Below are 12,830 nucleotides of genomic sequence, written 5' to 3'. Positions count from 1 at the left end.
GTCCAACACCAGAGAGCCCTCAGAGATCTATGGGAAGTGACTGGTTACACTATTCCTGCAACTGCTCCTAAGCTTGGTTTAGAATGATCCAAATTTCCATCTATCTCATCTTTTAATTGCACTCCATCGTGCTTTTAAATACCACTTTCTTAAAAGTATCCGATAGAAAACTCCAGGGTAATGCCAGTGCTTATGAATGGTCTAACATAACAATAAAAAAAAAAAAACCAAACCCAAAACTAGTTACCAGTCATGTGTTGTAAACATTATGCCCACTGATGACCTTGCATACTCCCCTACTATCCTCTCATGTTTTTAAGACCTAGTGCATCTGTGCAACAATATGGCAAACAGAACTACTGATAGGGCACCACAAAAATTACTTGATTTTCTTTTTACTGAGTTTACAGTCATATTGAGTGCTTCCTTCTCTCCATGCCAGGATGTACAGCTTTGCTTCTACTGAGATAATTTTGTATTGATTAACGTAGAGAAACAGAAACAGCACAAATTATACTTTTTTTGAGCTAGAAGCAATTCCGCTCAGCATCACGTGCTGCCAAAAACAACGCAGCAGCTTGTTCCTTGCAGCTCCTAAGGTCACGTTTAAAGACACCCAGATACTCACTAGTGCATCACTCATCACCTGGGTACTATTATAAAACCACATATGTGGCACAGAACAACTTTGGAAATCTGCAGAGGATACTACAACATTTTTCTAATGCTTTCTTCTGCTCCTCCACTCAGCCACACGCAGAACATGGCAAATGCTTATGCCCAGTCTGCTCCACTTCACTATCGATGTAGGGAAGCTCACCACAATGTAGGCACAATAACTTTTGTTTAAAACTACTGTACAATTAAATGCATCTTCAGATGGCTTAAATGAACTCCAGCTTCCTGTTCTGAAGAGGTTCTAGTAAATGCTCGTTTTCTTTGTTCCTATTGCTCATGTGCCTATGATGTGCAAGAGCTGAAATCCAGCTGTTACTAATCCTCCCCTCAACACGGCCAGAACCTTAAGACTGCGAGGAACTCTACAAATAAATAAATAACCACAAGAGGGCAGACACAGGACAAGTGCCCCTGGTGAGTCGAGTACCCTAGGCAATATAGCCTCTCCTTTTTAAGATGAGCTGCCAACACTTACTAAATAAATAAAAATAGCAGCAGACAATACAGTGCCAGTACAGGTAGTTTTCCTTTCTAAGATCACCAGGTTTTATTCAATAGAATAGAAAGCATTTTAGCACTTGTAAAAGTAATTCTGCCTGTCTTGATTGTATGTGCTGGTTTTGGCTGGTGTAGAATTAATTTTCTTCACAGCAGCTAGTATGGGGCTGTGTTTTGGATTTGTGCTGGAAACTGTTGATAATTCAGGGATGTTTTTGTTGTTGCTGAGCAGTGCTTGCACAGAACCAGGGCCTTTTCTGCTCCTCACCCCACTCCACCAGTGAGCAGGCTGGGGGTGCACAAGCAGGTGGTAGAGGACACAGCCAGTTCAGCTGACCCCCACTGACCAAAAGGGTATGGCCTGTATGCTGTCATGCTCAGCCTACAAAGCTGGGGAATAAGAAGCGGGTGTTCGGAGTGATAGCATTTATCTTCCCAGGTAACTGTTATACTTAATGGAGCCCTTGCTGTACTGGAGGTGGCTGCCTGCCGATGGGAAGTAATGAAGGAATTCCTTGGTTTGCTTTGCTTGTGTGCATGACTTTTGCTTTACCTGTTAACTTTCTTTATCTCAACCCATGAGTCTTCTCACTTTTACTGTTCTGATTCTCCCTGCCATCCCACCGCGGGAGAGTGAGTGAGCAGCTGTGCAGGCTTAGCTGCCAGCTGGGGTTAAACTACAACATTGTGATATGATGGGTTCTAATATAGTAGCAGAGGTATCTTGGCAATTATAGTTTCTTCTGTGAGTCATGCAGTAGTATTGTATTAAGAATCTCTTTCCCTGAGCTGAAAAAAGGAGTCCAAGTCAGGAGTTTAACTTTGACTGTCATTTTTGAAACATAGTAAGCAAGTCTGAACGAAAAGGATTTTCCTCACAGTACTTATTCTTTTGGAATAATTTCTTAGCTAAAGACTCCTCAACCCATGCAGTCAAACATGAAGTCCTAGCTGGAGTCTCTTGCCTTATTTAAATGGATTCTACTAACTTTTCTTCTGTCATAATCTCCACTGCTATTTTGCATCAATCAGTATTCTCAAAGGAAACTCAGTAAATCCACTTTTTTTTTTTTTAAATAGAAAAAGCTCTGAATTTCAATGCCAGTGACATTCTCTGTCATTAGCATAAATAAGACAGGTACTTTTGAATGAGTGACTCAAACTTCAGGACTGGAAGAAATATTTTTTTGTTACTTGCTTCCTGTCTCCTCATAATTTTAAGATGAAGAAGAAACAAAAGTTACTGCTCATTGCAGGGTGAGGAGCAGAAAAGCTCTAAAATTGTAGCCATCAGCTTATGGGCTTTTTGTAGAGTGTTTTTTTCTTTCTTTTTTATTTCTTGATAAAGCCAACATTTTGACCCAGAGAATACAGAATTTGCCAAGGTTTTCAAATATACAGCTGAAGTTTCTAAGTAATCCAAATGGCCTCAAAAGTAAGGAAAAAAACAAGCCCTTCTGGTGTCCACTCTCCATTTGGACAAAAAGAAAATAGTTACGAGATAACTTTCGTGGTTACCTCTTAAATTCCATTCTTGTTACATATAAGTTTCCTGTGACTCAGCCAGAATACTTAGGATCAAACGTATTAGTGATGCTCACCGTGTAGTCATCAGAATACATAATTTATGGCACCCATTCTGTTCAGGAAAAAGGAGACACTGCCTTAATATCTATTAGTAATCTGTCACTGTTGTTTACATGGAGGAAAAGTGTTAATAAAGGCTGGCATTTTTCCCTGATTCATTTCAGGTACAGCAGCTGATCTTCCTCAAAACTGGCTGGTACACTGCCTGGAACGGGCTGTCTCCTCTCCATAGCTGTGCTGTTGATGCCTTCCAGCAGCAGGGAGGTGCCAAACCTGTACTAGACTCTCTCCTTCCTTCTGGTAACATGATCACAGCACAATCACCTCCTTCTGAACACCTTTTTATTCATGTGTTGTTGGTTTTATCCCCTCTACTGCTCACAGACACTGCCCATTAATGAATGCTGAACAGGAAAGCAAATACAGGTATCTGAAGATGAAGCCCAAGCAAAACTGAAGCGAAGTTATTCTTTTAACAGAAGCCAAAACAGCACCAGTGGAGCTGTCGTACATACTTTTACAAAGCTAGAGTTTATAACAACATGAAAGGTTATTCTGTTGGCAGGCCATAACAACAGAGAACTGGTGGCCAAACTCCGGCTTTTGAGCCATTCTGTGTTTGCTTACACGCAATTCAAACAAAGATCCCCAGCCAAGGCTCACCCGTGCGGTCAGCAGTAGATCAGTGTGCATTGGCACACTGACAGCTGGGCAATCCGATCCTCTCAGCCTCCAGCCAAAACGAGCCATGAGAGGCTGGTGCCACTGGCTCAGCCTGGATTGCCGCCACAACTGGGCCATCACCACCGGAAAGCTGTTGCTCCCCCTCAACCATGCAACACACTTGGATTTCCCTTCCCAACTTGTTGCCCTCTAAAGACGTGTCTCATGACTCAGCTGGAGACTCTGATAAATGGTATGGAGTTGGAAGGGCTGACCACCCATACACTACTAATGCTTTGTTATTTTCTTAACACAATAGCAGAGCAGAGAGGGGGAGAGGCGTGTGTTTAGCCTCCAGCAGTCATGCAGAAGACCTGTGTTCACCCATTCCTCTCACCAACTAGAAATCTGAAAGACAAGAAGTGATGCACAGTAGAAACATCCTAAACAAAACCTCCTGCCCAGAAATGTGAGATCAAGTTTGTATTTGCAATCTAGTGAAGAGAAATACTTCCCAAAATGCTTGATCTAATTGCAGCTGAACTGAAATTATCTTAACTAAGCTTTGTGTAGCAGAGTCAAGAACAGTTAGAGACATGCCTGCAAAATCTGTTCTCCAGCCTCAGCTGAGTAGTCCTGATAAATGTCCTGGGAACAGCAAAAATTAATATTGCAACACAACAAAAAAACCTGCAGGGTATCCCAGCCTGATGAGGAATTATATTAGGCTCCTGGCTGATGAAAATCATTCAGCATTCATCACATATCAGTGTAGTAATTCAATAGTATTATTTAGCTGTATTTTCATTTGCATAAATAAAGCCAAGGGAGACACCTTCTCTGTGCTATAAATTGTTGCTCTTCAAGGTTTTTGAGAGTAGCACTTTCTTTTACTTGGGAGCTGCTTAATAAACTACATCCATTGTTATTAAGCCTTCTCTTGTGTGTGGTGCTCTAGTCCTCCTGCTGGATCCCAGAGAGACAAATCACAGCGAATTACTAAACCTTTAATTTACTTTTGATTAAAAAAAATAAAGGGAAGGAGAGAAAATAGATCCGCATAGGTAAACTGTTACAAAGGCAATAAGAGCTTTGGAATACGCAACTACACATTCTTTCACTTCTTTTTTTCCTTTTTTTTAGATACCATGTGGACTAAAATCAGCGTCACATATGCTGTGGGAAGCTTTCATTCACTGGATGGAAAGACGTGCCATGCACCAGTCAGTCAACCAACCACTCTTGCTGGCGTCAAGGTTAGTGTTAAACTGAGTTAACCCTTTTTCACAGGCATTTTTGTGGAGAAGAAAATGAAGCATGAAGACAAAGTAGTTTCCTAAACTGTAAAGATAAGGATCATATATTCCAACTAAAAATGTAGACTTGCACCATGAAAGGGAAATTATCCTCTAAATCCATTGACAGTACTACTCTAATACTCAGCTGGCAAAATCATACGGAGCCATGAACTCAAATAGCCATCCAAGTTCTATAATAGCTACTTACTTCAAGATTCAATCCTACACTTATTCTACCACAAAATTCTCCTGTAAATAAATAACACATTTCCCAGAAATAGGTGTAATAGAATTGCCATTAAATGGAATACTTTATTTGTTCATTCTACACAAACACATACAGATTGGGAGTAAGCGCCTCTTAATTCTTTTGAAAAACACCAACTCTAACATACATAATGAGTCTGTCAAAGGTAATAAAATCAGACAAAGCAACATTTCAAAAACATTCAAAACCTTTGGGTTCCTTCTGGATGAAAAACTTGATGAAAAACCAGTTTTAAAAATAGAGCTGTAAACGAAGTAGAAGATAACAGGCAAATTATCTTGACAAGGAAAAGGGAAGGGTGGAGGAAAGGTGTAACTTTATAATACAACACACACATCAGACCTGGTGGTGTAGCCATAGGTAACAGAACAAGAGAAAAAAAACCCCAAATAAAACAATGTGCCCTTTGACTGGAGCATCACCTCTATGCAACTTATTTCTATGTTTTGGCTTACTTATCAAGGCAAGACCAAGACTTCCTTCCAGGCAGTTCAAAAGAAACCAAACAAAAATCAAACCCAAAAGGCAATCTTCATCCAAATGTAGGAAATGAACTCTCTCCAATTTCTTCTTTTAGTGGGATGAAAGGAGATAGAAGAAATAGCTTTTCTATACAAGAAACATCCCAATTTAAAAATACTTGTTCTTTAGAATCTTTAACTTCTAAAGTCCTGAGAGTCTGGATCTAATCCTCCCAAAACTTGAAGCACCAGCTATGGCCCAGCTCACATGTAAATACGTAGCAGTGCTGCGTCTATTCTCTTTGCTGGACCGGGATGCCCAGCAAACATTCACCTAGATTTGCAATCACAAAGGAGGCTGGCAGCAATGGCTAGTCTGAAGATGCTGAGGAAGCAGATGACCTTTCTGCTGTCACTGGCTATGAGTGATTCCTTTACTACCAAGATGAGTGGTAGTAAACTAAGGACAGCTAATTGACACCCTCCCCTCCTCCCACATATCTGGGCCTTTATATGAACTATTCAAAGGTTAAAAGTCAAGCACATGCTTATTTGTTTTGCCGGTAGCTGCCCAGGTGACTATAATCACAGCTCCTCTCCTTGTGCAGGCTGCATCACCACAGACTTTTAGGGAAAAGCAGGTCTTCTGCCCTATTAGTTAACTCCCCTACTGGTCAGCACTACCTTGGGTACACACATCTCTGGATGTGCCATGTACATACATTTGTGAGTATCTACACAAAATGTTGCAGAATACAGATTAAAAAAACCCCAAACGCATCTTCTCAAAAAGCTCACAACTCCACACCAGCTCCACATTTGATTGGCCAAAGCAAAATTTCAGTGTCCGCCAGCTCAACAGAGTGTCTCTCAAATTAGACAGTTGTGACAATCAGTTTTTCTGTTTACACTGTATGTGTAGAAAACCACACACACAAAAATAAATATTTGTCTCACTGTTTTAATACACACACATATATATGTATATGTATATGCAAATGTAAATCACTAGGATGAATTGAGACGAAGGTGATCCAGGAGCTGAGAATCGACTCCAGTTTCTGTCACAGGCAACATCTGAGACCTTTGGGAAATCACTGAAACTCAGACGCTTCCTAATTTCCCATTAATTTCATTTAATCCGAGACATTGTCTGTTTGTGGGATACTCAACCTTCAGGTACCTGCCTAAATTAGGAGACCAAGCTCCCCCTGCAGCCAGTCACAGGAAAGAGGCTGCCCAGCAGTATGATAGAGAAAACAAGCTCCATATGTTCAACACCTACTGGAAGAACTTCTTTCACTACTGAGTATAAAAGGAGTGTGGGAAAGCTAACTTTAACTAAGGCAGCTAAAGTCTTTGTCTACAGTGTGCGTGTGCATGTGTGTCAGCCTCCTGTGCACTTCAGTTCCAGCCCATAAAAGAGGAATGACAACACTTCACTATTTCATAATAGTCTCAGCAAAATAAACACTGAAAAGGCTGGGAGACCTCAAGGTACTGCAGTGATGTAGTCACACAGGAGACAGGCAGTGACCTAAGAAGAACAGATTTTAACCCCTGAGAGGGGAGCTGTGAAGCTTACGCAGCAAACTTCAATCACTTCGGATGTACTGTGTGTGTAGAACCAGCCCATCCAACAGTTTTATCTCGTGTTCTTGGGAGGCCCCAGGTGCTCAAGACACCAATACCTCCATAACTTTAATTTCACTTTGAAGAGCTGCAGGAATGTATTTTAAATGCATTATATTTAGCCTCATACACTATATCCATATAGACACATACAGTGTTAACTATTTCAAGATCCCCACAGAGAGCTGTTAGCATAGACAGAACATGCGTCGGCATACTATTTAAGCCACATGCACCATCTGCTCCAATATTTTAATGTAATTTACCAGGCAAGAGCTGAGCAGGAAAAAAACTGCTAGAAGAAAGATATTAAATTTCCCCTTCCCCCAAACATCCCCTGCTGCTTGATATATGAACCTAGCTCACCCATAATTAATATTTAAGAACATATTCATAAATTTAGGAAAAAAAAAAAAACCTCCACTGCCAAAAGCACAAGACAAAAATACCCCAAAACGAACACACGCAAAAACCCCCAAACATGCACAAAAGAAATAAAGAGTCCTGTGTCTGCAAGGTTACATTGACATAATTTTCCTCTTAACTACTAATCTGCTGCCCATGGAGAACTGTCCAAACTAATAATCCTTTTGCCAAAAGCAAAACAAAAAGGAGTGGACAGATTAAGAATTTAAAATTGTTACCTCCCTTCAGACAGCAATTTTGATGACCTTTAATAAATGACTAAAGATCTATTTAGTGTGGCATTGAAGCCAAACAAGTTCTACATGTTAAGACTTGTATTTGGCTGAAGGTGGCAGCCCTGGGCCAAGTACTACTAAAATTTTGGAAATAAGTCCTGCATCTGACCTGTAAGGGGGCTTCCAAATGGTAAAGACTTACACTTCAAGAATCAGGTTTCACCAAGGAGTACACTCATGACAAATAAGCTTCTACGTTTTAAAACAAAAGCAATGACTTGCAGAAGTAATGACAAACTCCTTTTGTCATGTTGAACTACTCATGAGTATGTTTAGACAAGGTTAGCAATTTTTTCTTCATTAGAAGTACCCACCAAATTAACAAGAAACACAGTACTAGGAAAACTACCCTTGGTGTAATTTCAGGCTATTACACACAACTGGAAGACCAAGACTGCCCAGCAACTTATGAACTGTAACTGTATGCAAGCCTCTGACAAAATGTTCCCTCCATAGCCTTACTGAAAGCCCAGTTCTTGCTCATTTCCTTGTTAATGCCATAACAATCTCCTACTATTCATGCTGGAAAGCTGACAGTTCCTCTTCCAAACCGCTATACCACACTGCGTGTGTGATGTTTGTTTGGTGGTTGGGTTTTTTTGTTTTGTTTTAAATGATTGGGGTTTACAGTCTCCTGGTTTTGGGATAAACTTTAGTCCAATTTTGTTGCTTCCGTCCCCAGCTAACATTCTGCAACAGTGAGCACTGAGAACATTGCCATTGATTTCAATCAGCAAAGGATCACACCCTAACTGCTTTCAATTTCACAGTTACTAAGCAACACTATGTGATTGCAGCCTCCAAGCAAGCAACGTCCTGTATTCAAAGGTTTGAATCCTATAACTCCATAACTGACCTGGGAACTTCGGCACCCACTGATGAACACCAGCTTTGCAAATCTTGGATAACAAACTCTTGAAGCACAGAAATAAGTATATCTTATATGCTGTTAATTGATGTTAACTCTACTGAACCATAAAATTTCCTTGTATTCTCATCTTGGACCTAAAACTGAGAGTACTTGCTACTACACTTTAAAGTTTCTATATTTTTTCCGGTGTTAACCAGAATAAAAATATTTTTTTCTTTGTATCAAAATTCATAGATAACATTTCTATTAAAATTACATATTCAGGTATACTTCAAGATGCAAAACAAAGCACACAAAAGTGGAATTTTAAACACTACAATATGTTAGATTTTATACTTCTTATTGAATATTGATTATAATAGTAATCATCTATCTTACATTATACCAAATAATTGCTCTAGTTTAGAACCAGTAGCCTTAGGGGAACGTGTAACAATTCCTTATAATTCAGTGTATTTGCAGTAGTGCCTATTTTTTCAACAATTACATAAAAACACTGCCATAGGGTATATATTTTTCGTTTAAAAACAGCATCTATCACTGTTACTAAATAACACCATATTCTTCATTTTCTTAGTAGTAGTAGACTTTCCTGAACATAAACAACTCTTAAAAAGTACTCAGTACTGGATCATCCCCACTATCCAGTGAAGGACTAGGAATGAAGCTGGCTGTCCCTCCTTGGGCAAATCCTGATCTGGTTAAACATTTTAAGAATGTGAAATTTCAAGAGTGAGATAAAGCACGTTGGAATTCCACACATTATAAGGTTGCAACAAAAAGTGCTGGTTGGTTCTGTTCCCCCTCTTTCTTGGTTCTTTATCATACCTGTGTTGTGGAGATCCATGTCTAAAACTAGAAATCTAGTTTGTTAAGAAGTATGCAGGGGGGGAGGGAGGGAGGTGTAGAGAGAGAAGAGGAAAAGAGAGTCATAGAGACTCTTCATAGACCTCAAAAGACAAAAAGAACAGAGTAAGAAAGCCAGTGATGAAGAGTACTATCAGTACATTTGAACATATTTGACATTTTTTTCCCTGTAACTGAAACATTTCTATTTACACATACTGAATATCTGCATCTGTTATGTTAAAAGGTGGTTGAAATCAAAGAAAGGCTCCTTCCAAAACATAAGAAGGCATCAGAAAAAATCAATAGGATATTGTTGTTCAGAAAGTAAAACAAATGTAATGCTGATTGCATGGGGCATTAAAACTACAATAGAATTCTTCACTTGACAAAAAATCTTAATATGATTTGTCAACACCATCAAAGTTTTCTGCATGAGGAGGTCAACCTCCAAGGAACTATAGTGAGGTTATTTTGGACAGGGAGTCATCATTACAGTCCAATAGAAACTTCAGTCAACCTAAAATACTAGCTACTTAAAGCTTATGTCATGGCCTCTTCACAGCATGGGCCTAGTTTTTTCACTCCTTCACAAAGTTTCTTCAGTTATTCTGCATTTTTATTGTGTTTCATATAGATTCATATATGAATACATATCTCCAACAAAAAAGAAAAGAAAACCAAAACAACAAACCACCAAACCTGTGCTGAAGCATCCTGTTTAAATTATAACCACCATAGATAACCAGGCATATCGAGCTTCTGCTTTGAGTGACTGTTTGAATTGCCTTACAAACCAGTCTTTTGTATTCAATCAGTAACACACAAAACAAAAGGACTTAAGGATTTTGAAGTAAAAGCTCTCTTCCTTTCTCTTCAGTAAATATTGTTTTATGGAAGGAAAAGCTTGGGCAGGCTTTGGAAGGTAGTTGAGTTCTGCTAGAAAAAAAAAGATAATGAAGGAACTAGGAAAGAAAATCTTCACCTCCATCCTCCACAGAGGATGTCCTTTCTGGACTTGTGGATTTTCAACTTTGGGCAAAAGCAGCTTGCTGCCATAACACACTCAAAAAACACTAAAAAATCTATGGGTTAGTAATAGGAACCTTGTCTTCACCGTACCTAGATGCAAACTGGCGTGCCAGGAAACCTACTGGGGGTTTAAATCATTGCAAAAGAGGATTAAAAAAAGAGAATACTCAAAGGAGTAGCAGGCATGGAAGACTGGTGTTTGATTCCTTATCTGACTGAAAATGTGAACTACCCTGTCCTCATTGTTACTTTGAGCCAAATAAGCTAATCATTAGCCAACACAATTATGAGCCACATTTCATCACTTGTGGAAAACAGAATCCAGTGCTTCAATAAAATTACAATGACATACATTAGATTCACCTTTTGTAGCCAAGTGTTTTTGCAGAGCTACTGCAGGGAGCAAAAAACCAAAACTATGTCTACACAAGGTGCAATTCTCTCTAAATGAAGTGAAAAATAATTGGCACTTCCACAACTAAGGTTGTACACTCTGAAAGTATGTTGCTAATAAAGAATCTTTTCTGTTTGTTTTAATAATACAAGTATAAAAGTCATTCAAAAGCTAGACTTGAGTTACTAAATTCATGGGTTCTCACAGGGCAAGAATTACAATGAATAGTTAGGAAAGATGTAGTGCACAATGGACATAATTCACCGTAATTCAGAAAAAGAGCTGAGACAGAGTAAATTGGAAACTTTGACCGCTGTACAAACCATTCATGTACATTCATTCACATACAAACACCCAAACGCATACATTAATTGTTTTGAGGCCACAGTTTAGCTCTCCTCACACATATTAAAGTAACCTAAGAATTGAGCAACATAAAAGATTATTAAGAAGAAAGCCTCACCATTGGTGTGTTACATCTGATGGAAACAAAATTACACAGTAGACTTTCACTTCTGAGGTTGATCAGAAGCTATATTGTATTTACTACACCATGAACATAATAACCTGAGAAAGAATGTTAGCATAAACCATTAACCCATTGGGGAATAACTCTGGAAGAGGCTATCTTTTTAAAAGGAAAATGGTCACATTAAAATAGATGAAAGCTTTGAGGAAAAGAAGCTGTGCCAAGCAACTGGGACCAAAATTGCACCATTCATAGTTACCGTTCTTGGACTTCAACAGAAAGAATTTAGAGCACATAAAAAATACAACAAAAGCTTAGGAAACCAACTAAAAAAAAGGAGTACAACCTGGCTATCTGAAAGCAGACTTGTGAGAATTAAACAGATCATATTCCAAAAGGTTCCCATACCTAATTAATAGTACTAGAAGACACTGAACAACAGAGATTTGAACACATGCAGTCTGCCCTGTGCTTACAAAGAATTGCCTACTCTCAGCTAATGAAAAAACAAGCATGCAAAATTTTCTATATACGAATAATCAGAGAAACCCCACTGATTTCTCCTCTCCTCCTTTTGTGTAAGTTTTAGACACTGCTCTGTAATAATTCCAATTAAAATAAGTTACGATGTTCTTAATGCAGTTTACAACCTCATAAACAACTAACCTGAGGAGAAAAGAAATAAAACAAAAGCAAAAAGCAACCTACCATTTACCCAGTGACCAAATAGGCATATATAAGATACCACATTCTTCTTTCTATACTTTACAGATACAGGAGCACACTGATGTTCCAAGAATCAGGGGATGTTATTTGCTTACGATACTTTAAAATTGTAACTATGAATGCACTTGACATCTCTTGGAAGAGAAAAGAAAAAACAAAAAAAACCAAAACCAAAAAAACCCACACACACCTTAATTTGTCAGTTTCTCTTTTAAAGCTGACATCTGTTTGTCTCCTTCCTGCACGAAATAAAAGGCAAGCTTTCTGCTTGCAGGCTCCAGACCACTCGCTCAATTGCTACCCTCAAATCACAGCATGCAAGGGCTGCGTTCCACCTAAGGACTATTTGTGGTGGCTGCCACGAGCAGAGATTTCTGTGCTCACCAGGGGAGAAGGGGGCATTTCAGACTGTGAAGCTGATTGCGCTGGAAGTGTTTGCTAACAGAGATGTCAATGAAGTAAAGGAGTTTCAATACCTGAGTTAACTAGCTGTTGCTCCATGACTCCGCAGCCCAGGACCTCCATCCATTCTCCTTGGAAGTTGATCTCCATCTCAAAGGAAGGGTGAGTAAACGGAAAGTAGCAGTCTACCCATCTGACTTGCAGTCCTGCAGCAGTGTTTAAAAAATAAATAAACATGAAGAGTGTATGCCTAAAAGCCATCCCTCCAACCATCTGTAAAACTTGCCCTTCAACTAATGACACC

The 12,830-nt window shown here is 39.2% G+C and overlaps 1 protein-coding gene across 9 annotated transcripts in view; it reads right to left on the bottom strand.

The window, feature by feature from the left end:
- The window catches only part of FARS2 (phenylalanyl-tRNA synthetase 2, mitochondrial), a 242,457-nt gene that overhangs the window by 155,196 nt on the left and 74,431 nt on the right, over positions 1 to 12,830 (bottom strand). For all 9 annotated transcript variants that reach the window (XM_030492034.1, XM_032920064.1, XM_030492015.2 and 6 more), the window contains one exon: positions 12,601 to 12,732. In XM_030492034.1, the coding sequence (XP_030347894.1) occupies positions 12,601 to 12,732 (132 nt within the window). The remainder of the gene's footprint in view (positions 1 to 12,600; positions 12,733 to 12,830) is intronic.

This window comes from Strigops habroptila, chromosome 1, assembly GCF_004027225.2.
Source record: "Strigops habroptila isolate Jane chromosome 1, bStrHab1.2.pri, whole genome shotgun sequence".
NCBI lineage: Eukaryota > Metazoa > Chordata > Aves > Psittaciformes > Psittacidae > Strigops > Strigops habroptila.
The sequence above is the reverse complement of the archived record's forward strand: the minus strand, read 5'-3'. Positions and strand labels throughout refer to the sequence as shown.